This window comes from Triturus cristatus, chromosome 1_2, assembly GCF_964204655.1.
Source record: "Triturus cristatus chromosome 1_2, aTriCri1.1, whole genome shotgun sequence".
In the NCBI taxonomy this organism is placed as follows: domain Eukaryota; kingdom Metazoa; phylum Chordata; class Amphibia; order Caudata; family Salamandridae; genus Triturus; species Triturus cristatus.
Genome location: NC_140580.1, coordinates 944317369 through 944335315, shown reverse-complemented (window position 1 = coordinate 944335315; position 17947 = coordinate 944317369). Strand labels below are relative to the sequence as shown.

The 17947-nt window shown below is 44.0% G+C and overlaps 1 protein-coding gene across 2 annotated transcripts in view; it reads right to left on the bottom strand.

The window, feature by feature from the left end:
- The window catches only part of TNFRSF8 (TNF receptor superfamily member 8), a 199830-nt gene that overhangs the window by 96210 nt on the left and 85673 nt on the right, over nt 1–17947 (bottom strand). Inside the window, exons 4-6 of one of the 2 annotated variants that reach the window (XM_085615434.1) lie at nt 15508–15663; nt 13760–13853; nt 4782–4903 (exon numbers count right to left, since the gene is read on the bottom strand). In XM_085615434.1, coding sequence (XP_085471560.1) covers nt 4782–4903; nt 13760–13853; nt 15508–15663 — 372 coding nt within the window. The remainder of the gene's footprint in view (nt 1–4781; nt 4904–13759; nt 13854–15507; nt 15664–17947) is intronic. The other variant, XM_085615436.1, reaches the window with a different exon arrangement.

Genomic DNA, 17947 nt, shown 5'->3' with positions numbered 1-17947 from the left:
TGAGTTCCTTTAAACAGTCTAAACTCACAATGTGGTGACAATCTCCCCTTCTGTTTACTTCCGAGCTTCGAACCAAGAGAAGTCAAAATGACTCTAGAATTAAGGGACTGGCTCTTTACAATTAATAAAAATAGATGATCCTCATAAGTAGATTCCATTCTTCTGTGCCCTCACTATCCAAAGCATGTGGGCACAATTCTAAACTTCAACTGTCTTTCTGGGTGAAGTTGGAAGACTGTGTACTTCAATCACTTTACAAAGTTGGTCGAGTTTACCAATTTCCCTAACTTTGTTTTCTGGCAATATTTTGCACACATTAACACAAAGAAAAGTTTCACAAAAGAATTCTTCTTCCGGAATACTTTTTTTACAGAGTGTTTTTTTCTATCACCTACACTTTTCAGATGTTTTCACCCAGTCGTTATATTTTTAACCCGTCTCAAAATTCACAAATTTTGAAAAGAATCAGATGTTTTTAAAAATGCTTCAAGGGAATGTCTTTTGCAACTTTGAACACAGCTACAATACAGACACACCGTTCACTCTTATTCCGAAGGCACTGGTCCCTGTGCCGATATGAAAGGGCAGAAGAGTCCTTTCCCTAACTGAACTAGAAAGTTGGTGTGTTCTCAATGTTTAAGAGGTCATCACTAAAAAACTGTACACATCTTCATTCAATGCTAACATTCAGGTAGCACCTTTTTAAGGTCCAACTTTTGGAAATGGTCCAGTCCACCAGAATTAGTGGCTCAATAATCTCCTTGCAGCTCAACAGCAAGAGGAGGAGCCACATAATGTCCCGAGCACTTGACAGGTCAGAATGAACGGGTTGCTACTCTTTCAAAGTTTATGAAGAAGAGCATAGGTTCTTCTCCAGTAGAATAACACTTGAATGTGGAGGCTTGAGCATAAGGTTGGACCCATGGGTTGCGGTTCACATCTGTGGCAGAGAAGCAATTGTTAATGCTGAGTATAGTTCTGGGCCTCATGAATGGTGTATGTTTGGAAACCTTTATGAACTGGAGGGCCTTTATTCCAAAGTGACATAGTTCTGAAGTTCAAGGTGTGAATGGCACAGTTCTGTCAATAGTTGGAAGTTAAGGACAGGGCCGGACTGGCTTTAGCGAGCACCAGGCATTTCCCCGGTGAGCCAGAGGGGTGGGGGCCGGTTTTGTGTCTGCGGGGCCGCTTTTCTCACAGGGGACTGGTTTTGCAGCAGTGCTGCAATATTGACTCCCTGTAAGAAAAGCAGGAGTGGTGTTTCACAGTGGCCTCCACCCCCCAGGGCCAGTTGAGCAGCAACCTGCCAGGACTGGTTGCTGTTCCCAGTCGGCCCTGGTTAAGGACTCTAGTCCCTTGCTGCATCAGCCAATCCCAACTGTGACACTTTATTCCCTTTATTACCTCTAGTTTACCATGTCATAAATAGTAAGGCATGGGGTAAATCTGCCTCTTTTAGGCAGGGTAGGTAAGGGGCAGTTTATGTGGTGCTTGTCTCTAAAGTGTCTCGATGACCCACACTGAAATTGATTGTTTAGGTTTGGCATGTCAACATGAGGATGATACATCTCTCTAGACTCTTCAGTCATAGTCTTCTCCAGTTCTCATCCTCTCAAAGGATTAATGTCAAACAAAATGAGCAAGACATCTCTGATGCCTCTCAGAAAACATGGGTGTCAAGATCTGGACCCAGAGAAGGTCTAAGAATTGGGAACATGTGGTTTCAGTAGGGTTGAGGAAAAGACAGAATGAATCTTCCAAGTATGAAGCAACTTTAACCCAAAAACAACAGAATTGATCTGATGAGTAATCTAAAATGAGCCACAAAAATCATGGTTAAAATGTAAATGGCGGTATATGGACAGAAAGAAAATGAGGAAGACAGCAAGACCTTTTTCCAGGGGTAAATAGAGCTGAATGTGTACTTAATTTGCCTTTCCTCTTGTTTCATTTTGGCCTCAGAACAACGTAATGTTGCAGAAACAGGATTCATATGCTTCAATAACTAATTCAAATAATCAGTAAGTGCTGGAACCAACATGATCAAGATGAGCAGAAGTTGGAAAAACTCTTGGATGAAACTTTGCATATAAAAGAAAGGTGAAACCATACTTGCATTATTACTGGAAAATAGGAAGACACATTGTCTGAGATTGCAATATAGTAGCACTTTAGATATTGTTTCAAATTTTGATTAGCTCACTCTATTTGCCCTTTTGACTAGGGATGGTAACAAGAAGAAAGGACTTGTTCAACTCGCAATGGCTCGCACAAGGCTCTCCAAAAATGTGAAAGATAATAAGTACCTCTATCAAAAAACATTGAGCCATTTCTTCAGCTGTTGTTAATTTAAAGAGTGGAAAGGGACATTTTTTAAAACGTGTCTAGAGTATCCATTATCATGGGGTGAAGATGGAAGATTCATTATGAAATCTGTAAAAATCACATGGCAAGGTTCAGGGGCCAGTGGCAACAGCTGCACATATCCTAAAAGGAATAGCATTTAATAATATATTCACAGTACAAATAGGACAGGCAAGAACATATTTTTTGGACATCAGAATAAACAGTTGCCCACCAAACAGATGATGAAACTACATCAAAAGTTGTCTAAATTCCTCTATAACCATAAATGGCTAGGCCATGTTATGTTGTTACATTATGTGATCGTAATCCTATTTGAAGAGCGCACTTTCACCAAATGGTAACTTGGCGCTGATTGGTAAGTGGAGAATTCAGACTGAGCAAATTAAGGATAGAATGTTTGGTGGAAAAGCCGGGTATTTAGGGCACTTCTAAAGTGTAATAAATGTGGTTCTGCTTGAATAGGCAGTGAGGGAGAAGATTTCCATCCCTCTGACACAACTCATAAAAGCTGCGCCTACCACTTCTGACTTTTCTGACTTTAGGGACAGTCATGAGATTATCCAAAGATGAAATCTGTTGTTCCGTCACAGACCTCTATGCCTGCCACTCTAGGCAGCTCATGAAACACAACTTCTGTTGAGCATGAGTGCAGACATGCAACAGCAGTCCAGGCCATTCAGACCCTCAGCACAGTATCCAACTACATGCAGCCTGGCAGCTCAACTACATGCAGCCTCCACACCTGTGTGGCTATCATGCTAGTTCTCATTCACTTAGTATGTCGTAATCTAATATACTAGGTATAACGAAGTATGTGACAGGGTCTTTTATTTGGTAACAGTGTAGAAATTCTTTTACTGACTTGGGGTTACATAGTTTATTGACATCGAGTAAATAATGGTCTCACAAAGAGGAGGACTTTTTCTCTTAATGACCTATTGAGACACCAGGATTTTGCACTGATAAAATATGGTATTCACTCTGTTTTTAGGTGCCTATCCGGGTGCGTGGGAAATAACCGTCAGAACTCTGATAAGGAATACCCGAAGCCAACTATTCAAATGTATAACATGCGATTCATCTTAAAAAACTCAAAACTCAAAAAGGCAGGTTTGCTATTTAATGCTTTGTCTTGTTCTCGCTGACCATGCCATGCTCAACTACTTTATTTTTGCATTGTTTTTGGTTACCATTCATGTTTTATGCAATAGACTGAGGATTTTAAAATAAAATTTTAATTTACATGACTCTGTTTCTTGTGCTACCTTTGAGTGTGTTATTCATAAATAAAATATTGTTTGGGTTGCCACAGTGTCCCTTAAGTCACCTAACAGAACTGATAGTAACAAGAAAACACTGCATGCACAGGATTGCTCAGTGGGTTAGTGTTAGGGCTGCAGTCATACTGGCTACGAATTCATTGTTGCTATCTTGAACTTACACCTTGCATCAGAGGAATAGAAATCAGACCCCTGAGGCCCTGGGAACCCCCCAGATTTAATATCACCATACCATGAGTAGTCTCAGGTAAGTTCGCTGTTCAACTCTCTGCTAAAAAATAACACTGGATAGGCCTGAGTTTGGGATTGCCTTTTTCATTAGCTCTTCCTTCCCCATTCCTCAGATGAATTTCCCACGCAGCCCTACTGGTGCTCTGGTGAGACAGCGGGCTCACTGCTTCATGTGAGGGAGACACAGAACTGACCCAGGCCTCTGCACTTTGGGTCACACACCCCAGAAACGTTTAGTGTGATGTGGCGAGTTGCTGTGACCATTGTGCGGTCGTAGCGACAGGCAGCTCTCAGCCACATGCTAGAGTAAGCAGAACATGTTATCTTATTTGGTGGGAGTATATTCAACCATACATGGATTCACTTCTTCTGAGGTTTTAGTTTGAGCAAAACAAACAAAACATGTGCTGTTGCTTAATGTGAGGACATGCCCTCCAAAGTGATATTGGGATGCGAGACTGTAATGAGTGTCTTGAGAGAAGCTAAGCAGCAGCAGAAAATGCAGCGCGAGTCACATTCTGATAGGCTGATGAGGAATTATTAAAACACATAATTCAGAGTTGGTGAAAACAAGTATTTTGCCAGGATATTATGATTTCTCTGGCACTGTGCCTGTAAAATCAAGATTTAATTAAATATTAGAGGCTGCGAGATTGTGAGTTAATGCCAAACCCATGATTATATGTCCAATCCAAAATGGCCGACCAGCAGTGTCGCAGATAATACCTGCCTCTGGTTGGTTTTGACAGTCGATGTCTTCTTTCTGATTGAGTTGTTTGTTGAACACAGTCTGAATATTCCATTGCACGCTAAAACATTAGATATCACAAGTCCATACATGTCAAAACCCTAGGCTCAGGGTCTCAAATGTTGTGATGAGATTTTCAGATTTGTGAATCTCACCTGTAATTGGTGGGTGAGTTGGCCCAATCGTAGGGGTGTTAACAAGAGGAGGAGGGTCCTTGCAGGTCTTGTCACATTCTGCACTTCCGTTTCTATCTGGTGCTGGGGGAGTCGAGGCACTGCTGCACAGAATGGACCAAAAAGGGATAATGTGATTCAAGGCAGAGTAATATTGTCTGCTTTGCTTATATGGCAGAGCAATTGTCATTGTAGGGTCTGTATGATTACAAAAATATTGCCATCTAGTCGTTACCAGAGCTAATGCTGTTACACTGAAATTAATGGATTTTACTATTAATGAGATATTTAGGAGAGTGGAGAGGAAGGAAATGAAGGGACTAGGTTTGAAGAGCTTGAGAGGGGGAGCATCGGGGAGATGATTGAAAGGAGGCAGTGAAGAAGAGGGGAGTAAAATAGAAGGAAAAGAAGAAAGGAGAGGAGGAGCAAAGGAATAGAGAGGAGTGGAAACAGATCTCCTCACTCTCTGTCTCACTCTTGATAGGTTGCTTGAGAGGAATAGAATAATCTTTACAGTGTGACACACAGCCTGCTGAGCTCTTCTCGAACCTCTGTATAGTGCCATGTGAGCATGTGATGATGGAAGCTTTGTGGCTCCTAACAGACTACGTAGAACTGTGACGTAAGCATTAGAGTGTAGTGAATTAAATGGAGGTTTAGACTGTTACGTTCGCAATTACACCCAGAAGAATACAGACGTATTATACTAAGCTCCATGCGCGGAGTAGTTATTGAAGAGTATCCAGGCTGGGGAGGAAGCTACAACTGGTGATGACATAAGGGATAAGCAACCCAAAGATCGACAGGGCTCTTCCAGAGAGTTTGCCCTGGTCCAGCAAATTGCTTGTGCGTGCCATGTGTGCTTCCGTCGAAGTGTGGTATAGACATAGATATTTGGTGTATGTGGAGACAAAGCGCATCCCCAATTCTGTGAAAAGCAATTGACACTAATGAAGGCATTGCTGAAAAGTCTACAGATCAGTGGTCGTGAACACTCTGAGAAGGCCACACAAAGAGGTACTGCGCTTTTATATAATTCAAAGCCATACATTCATACCAAGTGAACAGAAACGTTGCGAGGCAGCGATCAACCAGGTGTCAGACAGCACAAAAAGACACATAAAGACAAAGTGATACAAGCAACGGTCATCTGCTTACCAGTTCTAAATGAAGAGAGTCATCATGCCACAGCACTGGAGGGAGTGACCTCAGATAAAGCACCCGGGGTTGTGCATGCAGAGCTGTCCATATCCAAAGCGCCACCCCAACAAAATTACAGAGTGGGGCTCTGATGAACTCTAAAGATTGGAATTGTGATTGATTGCTTCTCCATGGAGACCAAGAAAAGGGTCTTGATCCCTGGCATTATCAAAGATGATCCAGAGGCCAGCACGTCGCAAAGCCTCAGAGATAGTTTGCATGGACATGATCATCAAGCAGTGGTGGAGAGAACTATACTCTCCATTTCAGTAAGTTCCACCAATGGTTACAATCCCGCTGCCTTCTCGAAACCACCACCGTCATTCAATATCACCAAAAAGTTGAATATAGGTGACCGATGGATTGCCTGGTTAGAGACATTTGATGATTTAATTGACGCGACTGAAGAAGCAGATAACAAGAAAATTATCAAGTACCTTAAGAATCTTGCTGGTGAAGGCATGAAATAATTCATAAAGAAAATGCTGCGAGCTGACGAAATTACATACAGTCAAATGTAGATTGCGAAAGATACATCTTCAGTCAAGAAAGACAGAAAGCTGGTGAGACCATAGACACGTTTTTTGAGAGACTGGATGCGCTCATCAAACACTGTAAATTCAATGAATTTAATGATGAGAAAGCTATACGCCTCAGAGTGATTGACGAATGCCTTTCAGATTCATTAAGACAACGAATGCTGAGAGAAACTCTTAGTCTGAAGCAAGTTCTAATGTCTGCAAGCACCGAAGAGCTTGCTGATCGACAAGCTGCTGATATGCAGGCAGGAGGTGCTCGGAATGAGTTAGTCATGAATGTGAGAAATAAGCCAAAGCACAAGGCAAAGCAACACAGAGTGAATTCTCCACAGAAAATAAGTTGTGTATCATGTGTGGATTTTCGTTTCCACATGAAGATAAATGTCCCACCATTGAGCATATCTGCAAAGGCTATGGAAAGGAGAACCATTTTGTAATGGTGTGCAAGGTGAGAAAAAAAGTAGGTGTGTCACGCGAGAAGATAAAGTGGCCAATCGAACGTTCCAGAAGTAACGTTTGATGCACACCCATATGGTCAGCTAAGGCAAATCAACACCCAACAAAATTGATTGACATCTAAATCTCTGTTAAATAATTCTTCTGTGTCAATATCAAGTGAAAGTGAAGAAGATGGATGTGCCATGTCGATGGTCATGTCGATGTTCATGCACATGTTGGACTAGTCGCCTGCGAGGGAAAAAAAAGGCCCAATAGAAACCGACATGACAAACCACCAAAGTCATTCAAACATTGTTCGGAAGAAGAGGAGAAATATAATGAACTTTCTCCAGTGCCCTGACTTACGCCATCAAAAACTAAAGTGTACACGTTGGCTGCATCAACGTCACTAAAAAGTCAAGGTTTATTTGGGGCTTAGAGGAAGCATAAGAAAACAAAAGTACAAGCACCCATTCAAGGTACGTCATTGAGGCCCTGTTTACTCAGAAGCTTCAGCACAGCCACTGATATGGGACTGATATTTGTAAACTATAACGTGAATGCTCATCACTAAATAGTAAGTCAGTTCCATTTGTTGTTTCACAACTATGGGGCATATTATCAAGGACCGCGTTAAAAATTATCGCCGGTTTAGCGGCAGAAAACTGCCGCTAAAGAGGCGATAATGGGCTTGATAATATGCCCTTGAGAATTCCAATAGAAGCCCATGTTCTGGTGTGAACATGGGCTTCTATTGGAATTCTCCAGGGCATATTATCAAGCCCATTATCGCCGCTTTAGCGGCAGTTTTCTACCGCTAAACCGGCGATAATTTTAATGCTGTCCTTGATATTATGCCCCATGAAAGTCCAATTACACATAGATAAGGACATCTGTCGTATTGCTCAAATACACAGACAAATTGCCTTTCACTTACAGGAAGCTGTTGAAAAGGGATTTGAATTCTTAATCAAGCATGATCTCATTGAGTGTTCTACTGGTCCAACTCCTTGGCTTTCTTCCAGTAGTACCCAAAAAGAACAGTGAAGAAGATGAAACCATCTGAGTTGATATGCTACTAGCAAACAAGGGCATTGAAAGAGAATATCATCCAGGTCCGAGCATTGCCAACATGATAACACACTTGAATGGGACAAAGGTATTCTCTCGCCTGGATCTGAATTAAGGATGTAATCAGTTGGAACTCGAGGAGAAGTGTAGGTACATCACAACCTTTTATACACATGTTGGTCCGTTCTGTGAAGAGAGACTACATTTTTGTGTGAAATCAGCTGCAGAGCTATTCAAAACTGTCATTCAACCTATCATACAGCCATGAATGCTTTCAATTACAATGATGACATGTTGGTTTTTGGAGCTACACAGCATGACAAAGCTCTCACTCGAGTGTGCCAATTGCTCCCTGATGCTGGTTTAACTTTGAATGCTGAGAAATGAGCTCTCCATAAGACAAAGTTAAAATTATTTGGCCATATCATTTCTGATGGGGGCTTGACACCTGAACCTGCTAAAGTGCAAGCGCTGACAACTGCCAGTCCCCACAAGATGTTTCCATGTTACGTTCATTTCTTGTCACGGCCAGCTATGGCTCTAGGAGACTTTGCCACTGTCAGTGCACCATTAAGAGACTTGACTAGAAGGAATGTTTCTTTTCTTTGGTCACATGAATACAAGCAATGCTTCCGGAAAATCAAGCAAGCTATTGAGATTGCTACTGAAATGGCATATGTTGATCCAAAGATTCATATTAAGTTTGTTCTTGGTGCTATTCCTGTCATGTTGTGCGCCATCCTTGCACAGCACAGCAGACACACAATGCTCAAAGACGTATTGTGGCGTACGCCAGCCGAAGTTTGTCCTAAACTGGATGTGCTTACTTGCAACCTAAGAAAGAGAGCTTGGCAGTGGTGTGGGCTTGTGAACATTTCGACGTATTCTTGTATGGGAAGCGCTTCACACTTGTGACCGATCATCAAACATTGCTGACTATGTTTAGAAATCCAAAAGCAAAAATGCCTCAACACATTGAACATTGGGGTCTGCGATTGCAAGAATACAACTACCATTGTGCATCGTCCAGAGAAAGATTAGAACCCTGACGACTACTTTTCACAAGTGCCTCTACAATGCCCTGGCACCCATTCTAAGACGGCTGAAGCCTACATAAATATCATAGTGAAATCAAGCACTCCAGGTGCCATTTTGGTAGATCAAATTCTCACTGCCACAAGTCAAGATAGTTGCATGCTGAAGCTGAAAGACATTACACATCAGTCTTGGTACCAGCACCCTCAACCTCTCACCAGCGACAGACAATATCAACATTTTAAGAATGTCAAAGATTAACTGTCCATTACTCAGGAAGGTATTATTCTACAAGGGCTGAGAATTGTCATTCCAGAGAGTGCGCAACAACAGATAATTGAAGTGTCCCATGCAGAGCATCGCGGCCCAGGCAGAACACCAAATGAGCTCTCAGAGACTGAGTCTGGATTCCACATCTCCACGAGAGGGTTGAAAAGGAGTTAAAGGCCTGTCATCTATTCAATTGCCTGTCGTCGAAAACCACTCAACACCAGTTAAGCATGTCAGAGTTGTGAAGACATGCATGGGAAAAGAATTGCAGTGGACTTCTTTGGTCCTCTTGACAATGGACAACACCTGATGGCAATCTTAGATAAACATTCCCGTTTTCCATTGATGGAAGAGCTCTCATCCATCACTCAAGAACGTGTCATTAAGAGATTAGACAGCATCTTTGCGACCTGGACTGTTCCTGCAATTTTAAAGTCTGACACCGGCCCACCTTTTAATATTTTGGAATTCAAAGCCTTTCTCAGTCATCTTAATGTGAAGCATCAGAAGAGCACTCCTCTGTGGCCGCAGGCCAATGGCCTTGTCGAACGTTTCATGAGTACTCTAAAGAAAGCTGTCCAGCATGCTGCATTAGAAAAGCTCTCTCTAAGCTGTTCTAAATTTCACCCTTCTAGCTTATCTCTCAGCCCCTCACTCGACCACAGTGAAAGCTCTGCAACCTTGACGATCAGGAGAGCAATGACGACCAAGTCACCTCAATGAATCAGCAGAAGAGCAAATACCGAGGAAGAAACACACATGAAAGACTTGGGTCATAAGACGTAAATAAAAGCCTATGCAGATAAGCTACGACATGCACGAGATGTCACCTTCACAAAAGGTGATCAAGTTCTTATACATCAGCATAGAAAATAAAAGTCTGATGCTCATTTCAATGCTGAACCATTTCATGTTGTGACCAGCAAAGGACACATGGTGACCGCCCAGGGTCCTGGATAGTCTATTACGTAAGATTCCTCGCATTTCATCTATGTGGTTCATTGCTCATCAGCCACTTATGTCATTGCAGAGACTGGGTCACAAAAGACAAGCAAAGAACCCCTGACCGCTGCTGTCTTTCCATCACCAACGCCAGTCATGGACATTTCTACTGCTGGACCCCAGTTTCCGCAGACATGGTCGGCATATGTGATCCATGTGCCACGATAACTCATTGAATAGCTCTAATTGTATATATTTGTAAATAATTTAAATGTTTTATTTAACAATGGGGGAGAAGTAGTGTCGTGTGAGCATGTAATGATGGAACCTTTTGTAGCTCCTGATGGACTTCATGAACTGTGACATAAGCATTAGAGCATAGTGCATTGAATGCAGGTTTAGAATGTTGAGTTTGCGGTTACACGCAGAAGAATAAAGCATGTTATACTTATCTCTGTGTGTGGCATAGTTATTGGCAAGTACCTGGGGTGGGGAAGATGTTACACTATGGAAGACTTCAATAAAGTTACCGATAACAAGCTGGAGGCATTAAACAAATATGATGATATGTTATATATGAATTAATAGCACAGGCACTAAATGTAAATGCTGGCAAACTTTGTATCAACAAGAGTAGAACTTGATTATGGTGTGGGTGATAAAGAATGCCATGACCATCAGCACCTAGTTTCCATTTTTCCACAAAGAAGCATCACATAATAGCCCCCAGGATCCCTACACCTAGCACGTAAGAGTTCTCATCAGCCATGGGCACACATGCATACATAAGCCCCTTTGAAAAAAAAACTCCATCTGGTATCATCTCTCATCACTGGTACCTACTGTGAAACAAGCAAACAAGTAGTGAGCACAGTATACCCCAACTAGGACCCTTGTACCTTCCTCTCCCTCAACAAGAAGAACTTCTCAAATGAGCAGTACATAGAAACACCATGCCACCTCTACCAAGAAAACAAGGAAAACAGAAACAGGGGAGCCCCTTGTTAAACATGAATCAAACAGCACACAGGTGCCCCAGGAGCCACTCAGCATCTATCTGAATCCTCAGCGCACGAGATCTTCGCCCTGAAAGAAGCAGCCCTCAGAAGCTCCCCTCCCCAACTAAGAAAAAAACCCTGACCGCAGATCCCCCTAAAACCAAATGCAACCTGAAAATAAGCAACACACAGCAGCTCCTCGACCCCTAAACAGACACTGCACCACACTGTATGCCCAAACTCATTCCTGCACCTAGGAGCCCCTCGCCCCTAAACAGACAATGCACCTCTCTCCATACCTAACCTCACTCCTGCATGCAGGAGCCCTCACCCCCTAAACAGTAATGCACCACACACCATGCCCAACCTCACACCTTCACGTAGGAGCCCCTCGACCCCTAAACGGACAATGCACACACTTCATACCCAACCTAACACCTGCACATAGGAGCCTTCGCCCCTAAACAGACAATACACCAAACTGCATACCCAACCTCACACCTTCACGTAGGAGCCCGTCAACCCCTAAACAGCAATACACCACACACCATGCCCAACCTCACACCTGCATGTAGGAGCCCCTCGCCCCCTAAACGGACAATGCACCACACTCCATACCCAACCTCACACCTGCACTTAGGAGCGCTGACCCCCTAAACAGACAATGCACCACACTGCATACCCAAACTCACTCCTGCACCCAGGAGCCCCTCGCCCCGTAAATAGAAAATGCACCTCTCTCCATACCTAACCTCACCCCTGCATGAGGAGCCCCTTGGCCCCTAAACAGCAATGCACCACACTCCATGCCCAACCTCACACCTTCACGTAGGAGCCCCTCGACCCCTAAACGGACAATGCACACACTTCATACCCAACCTCACACCTGCACATAGGAGCCTTCGCCCCCTAAACAGACAATACACCAAACTGCATACCCAACCTCACACCTTCACGTAGGAGCCCGTCAACCCCTAAACAGACAATGCACCACACTCTATACCCAAACTCACTCCTGCACCTAGGAGTCCCTCGCCCCCTAAACAGACAATGCACCACACTCCATACCCAACATCACACCTGCACATAGGAGCTCTTGCCCCCTAAACAGACAATGCACCACACTGCATACCCAAACTCACCCCTGCACCCCGGAGCCCCTCGACCCTAAACAGACAATACACCACTCTCCATACCTAACCTCACTCCTGCATGCAGGAGCCCCTCGCCCCCTAAACAGCAATGCACCTCACTGCATACCCAAACTCACCCCTGCATCCAGGATCCCCTCGCCCCCTAAACAGACAATGCACCACTTTACATACCTAACCTCACCCCTGCATGCAGGAGTCCCTCGCCCCCTAAACAGCAATGCACCACACTCCATGCCCAACCTCACACCTGCATGTAGGAGCCCCTCTCCCCCTAAACGGACAATGCACCACACTCCATACCCAACCTCACACCTGCACGTAGGAGCCCCTTGACCCCTAAACGGACAATGCACCACACTCCATACCCAACCTCATACCTGCACATAGGAGCCCTCACCCCCTAAACAGACAATGCACCACACTGCATACCCAAACTCACTCCTGCACCCAGGAGCCCCTCGCCCCCTAAACAGAAAATGCACCTCTCTCTATACCTAACCTCACTCCTGCATGCAGGAGTCCCTCGCCCCCTAAACAGCAAGGCACCACACTCCATGCCCAACCTCACACCTGCACGTAGGAGCCCCTCGACCCCTAAACGGACAATGCACCACACTCCATACCCAACCTCACACCTGCATGTAGGAGCCCCTCGACCCCTAAACAGACAATGCACCACACTCCATACCCAACCTCACACCTGCACCTAGGAGCCCCTCGACCCCTAAACGGACAATGCATCACACTCCATACCGAACCGAACCCCTGCACGTATGAACCCCTCGCCCCCTAAACGGGCAATGCACCACATTCCATACGCGTCACCTTGTACACAGAAGTACCCCACCACCAACAAAATGTATCGCATACAGAGCTTCTTCAATCCAAATCTGGGATCCCCAAGACAAAAAGCATGACAGGGGCGCCCCCAGAAAATCCCAATACCTAAATGAACAGTGCACAAAGCGCACCTCCTTATGCAAGCAGAACACGGGAGCCCCATGTCCCTCAGCAAACAGCATAACCCTCGTGCCCTAAAAAACCAGCAATAAGAAATCCCACACATTATGTTTGCAGAAAACCCACCAAAATGACCAGAAACATAGATGTTACCATGTGTCCAAAGCAAGGACCTCGCCCTCGCTGTTTCCCTGCTACTCCAAAGGTGCAAGCATCACATAGCAAAAAGAAATAACTGTAAACATTTCCTATGAAATTGCCAAATAACAAAACAATCGTGTTTGGTCTTATAGTGAAAACAATAGCAAGAAGTCAAAAGCGCAATAAGTGGGTATTGTTTGCTGATTACTCACTCTGTGGGCAGTAGGCAGGCTTCTGTGGAGGAGGACGTGTTGGAGGAAGTTCCAGGTGAGCACTTTTCACAGACTGTGTCCTTTTGGGCAGTACCTTTACAAATAACAAAAACTAACTATGCATTATCACCAGTGAGCGAGGTTGCTATCAATTCATGTCTTTACAGATGACAGGAGACTAGGGACATCTACTGGGGACCAAAACCATAGGATAAATTATATAATGGACCTTGAGATATTTAACCAAACAGCATTATTTTTATGAAGAACGCTACCAAAATTGTGCCTTGAGAAAGATCTATGGTCTGTGAGGTCACATCGAAACACGTGTCGGCTGATTAGTCAAATAATAATAGATTATGAATATCAACACCTTCAGAAGAATCAAATAGATCTGTCATTACCACCTTCAACCTAGACAGTAAAACAGAATGTCAAGCCTCGCTTCTACAGCACTCCATTTTAACACGATGGGCGGGGAGGTCAACCCCAAGAGAGGTCTATTAGCACCTGATCCCATATAGTGGACAGCTTATTCCAGAGCCAAGGTCGCCCCACGTAAAGGACGCCCCTACTGTTTAGTGCTCTTCGAGTTCCTTGAAACACCAGTAGGAGTCACTGTTGAGCATTGCAGAGCAGAGTTCCATAGGAAACCATTCAACTGGTAGGTATGAGGCAATCAATCAAACCAGATTTTCACTAAGAAAATCAAGAACCTCGCGGCGGCATTAGTCTGCTGGACCCACCTAAAGAGGACACTGGTTCCCCTTCTCCCGCCCAAAGACCTGCAGTCTCCCTCCACTGCCCCATCACTTTTCCCACGAGCCCTCCACCTCTGCTTACATTTCCTGTCTCCCTTCCTATCTCAATTCTGCAGCTTGGGCCCACTTCCATTTGTAATACATGCTATGCCCTCGATACATACAACCAGGACCCCTCTTCTCTCCTCATTCATTACTCATAACCCCGAAAATATCCTCCTCAATTGCACCCATCCTTAGTTCTCGTTGTAAACCCCTTCACCGCACAGCATTCTTCTGATCTGCATCTCATGTATACAAATGATATCTTATTGTCATTTACAGGTTTGTTTAATTTCACTTACGAATTCTGGGGCAGATTTACAAACCCCTTGTGCCTCTTTGCGCCGCCATTGCGTCACTATGCAAACAATGCGCCCTATTTACAACGTGGCGCATCTAGAGAGATGTGTCACGTTGTAAAGCCCTGCGTCGCATTATACCTGCGTCAGGTATAATGTATGCAGGAGGGCATTCCCACGCAGGAAAGCCACATAAAAGTGACGCAGTGAAATCTACAAGATTTCACTGTGTCACTTTTAGGACGCCACTGCGTCAAAACCTTACGCCTGCTTGAAGCAGGCGTAAGGAGTAACACAGTGTAGTGGGAATAGGCCACAAAATGCATTGCTGGAGTTGCATCGTGCTTGCGACACGACTCCAGCAATGCGTGACTTTTGCCCCAACAGATGCGTCAGAATTTCTGACGCATCTGTCAATCCATCCCGCATGGTGCGCCGTATTGTAAATACGGCGCATCCATGGTGGCGCAAGCATTTTCTAGGGTGGCGCAAGGAAAGTGACGCATCTCTATAGATGCGTCACTTTCTTGTAAATCTGCCCCTTTCTGTTTAGCCCAAAACTATGAATAATCATTGTTCTTCCTTTTTTTAACCTGCAGCTACCACCGGTTCAACATTAAAAATGCCAAATATATGAAGCCTTTACCTTTGCTTGTGACTCCAAAACCAGGTGGACATTTTAAGTGCGGTTTGCATCGTGCGCAAGTGCTCCTGACGGGGGTGACGCAGAACCTGCCCGGTTGGCACTCACATACCCGCTCCGAACTGGAGGAGCAACTTTTCTTCTCTACAAGATGATCCTCTGGAATGAAAGAGTCAGTGAGCTCAGAGGATCCATGTAGAGACGCATTAGAGACAGACAGCAGAACACAAATATCTTTCTTTGGAGACATCATCATCATTTCATAAAATGCCAACGTACTTTGGGGCATCCTTGCCTGGAATGTTTGAGTCTATGATCAGTGAGATTCACTCAACACCATCTCTGGTGACCAATTAACATGCTTTACCAGACATGGCGATTTGTATGCAGTACAGGCTGATGCCCTAAGCAGAAGGGTATCCAGAGATCTGGCTTTTAGGCTCTGGTGAGAGGTTACCAACATCTTGATGGCAACAGCGGCCGATGAACTCACTGTGTACATTGAAGACCCAAAGAGGTTAAAATGTTTCAATAACCGCAACTCTGGCTCAGATTAGTAGTTTAGCCTGAGAAACATGACAATCCTCAGAAAAATATCTACTCACATACGAAATAAATTTGGGTGGAAACTTAAAGTCTTTAAGTAAAAGGAGAATACATTAAAAACAAAATCTTCAAAAATAAAGAAAATTGATAAAAGTGTCAACGGTTATGGAAATGGGAAATTATCACAAATGAAATTCAAAACAAAGTTAAACATCAAGGGAAAAAGGATGGTTTGGGGAAATGTTTCTAACTGACCTTCAGGGAATTGGCTGGGACATAGACCTCATTCTGGCCAATCCACAAGTACACATAACCAAATAAAAGCGAGGACTTTGATCGGGTGAAGGATTCACATGGGTTTGGGCAGTGGGAGAGTCCCTCTCAAAAATGTCCTGGATAATGCCACTTGCTTCCAGTCCAAGGCAGGGCACGTCAATGCCTATGGGTAAGCCAAGCTCATTGGTTGACCTGCAGCACCTTCTTAGTGCAGATCAAGTGGTCCTTCTCAATACTGCTGTGCCAGGGATAGATTATCCAGTCTTGATTTTATTATCCATTTAATGGGTCACTGGGGGAGAAGGGACACATGTGTATTTTCCAACGCCACACTCCTTGCTGTACATATTTTTGGGGTCCACATGAGATTGCTGGCCTATGAATCCTGTTGACCAAAGAGTCCCCCTTAACTACTGAAGATAGTCCATAATACCAGGTGGGTGTTTCTTGGCACTTAGTTGAGAACACCTCCTTTCTGTGACCAGCGGTACCTTGAGCACCTATGTGGGGGTCCCTACTGACTGAAAAACTAATATACTCCTGGGGCACTTCAAATCCCTTTTGTTATGAGTCTTTTTGCCAAGGACCCAGCATACCATTTGAGTACCGGCCATGGAGGTCTAACCATCATTGGACTTCTGGCCCTTTGCCTTTGATTTACTGCTCTTGAATTTCCCCATCTTGTTTGGATCCTTAGGGGGTTATGCACCTGGAGAGGGAAGGGATGGAAAGGGGCATCAGACTGGGGCATATTTGTATGTTTTGTGCACTCAATGGCCTTTCCTTTTTGGTTCACCTTCTTTGCCGTGAATTGCAATTGCAATTGCATTTATAAAGCGCTTTCTACCCCTGACGAGGCATCAAAGTGCTTTTTTGGCAAGTAGCACTCTATGCCGGAACCCAAATAAAATCAGTGTTGAATTAATATAGGGAAATATGAAATAATTTTTTGGGGTGGTGGACAAGTTAGTCTGTACGTGGATTGAAAAGGATAGTGGAGGGAAGGGTTTGCATTTATATAGAGCTTGCTAACCCTGATGAGGTGTTGGAGCGCTTTTTGGCAGGTAGCACGCTACTCTGGAACCCAAACAGGATTGCTGTCTATCGGGCACAAGCATCAAGCAAAGGAATTGCGATTCCTTAATAGCGATTATTAAGAACTTGCAATTCCTTTTGCATGAAGGAATCACAAAATAAATTGCGATTCCTACACATTCCCTAATAGCAAATCGCAAATTGCCACATGGCACTTAGAAAAATGCAATTTTGTGCATTTTTATAAGGATTTGCAAATTAACATCAACTTCAAGTTGATGTTAATTTGCGATTCCTAATGCAAAGTCGCATTCTGGGAATGCTTCTTGCATTGCATTTAGGAAATCACAAATTGCGATTCCCTAACTACATTCGCAAAATAAGTAATTGCAAAAATTGCGATGACCTATATTGCGAATGATTTTGGGTTGATGCCACGGAAATGGCTTTTTACCGTTCGCAAACGGTAAATAGCTTGATGCATGTGCCCCTAAGTGTCTGAGACAAAGTTAGCAAATAAGGTGCAGTGATCTGGGAATCAGTCAAGTACTGACACTATTCTGTAGGGTAAGCTTCTAAAATGAAC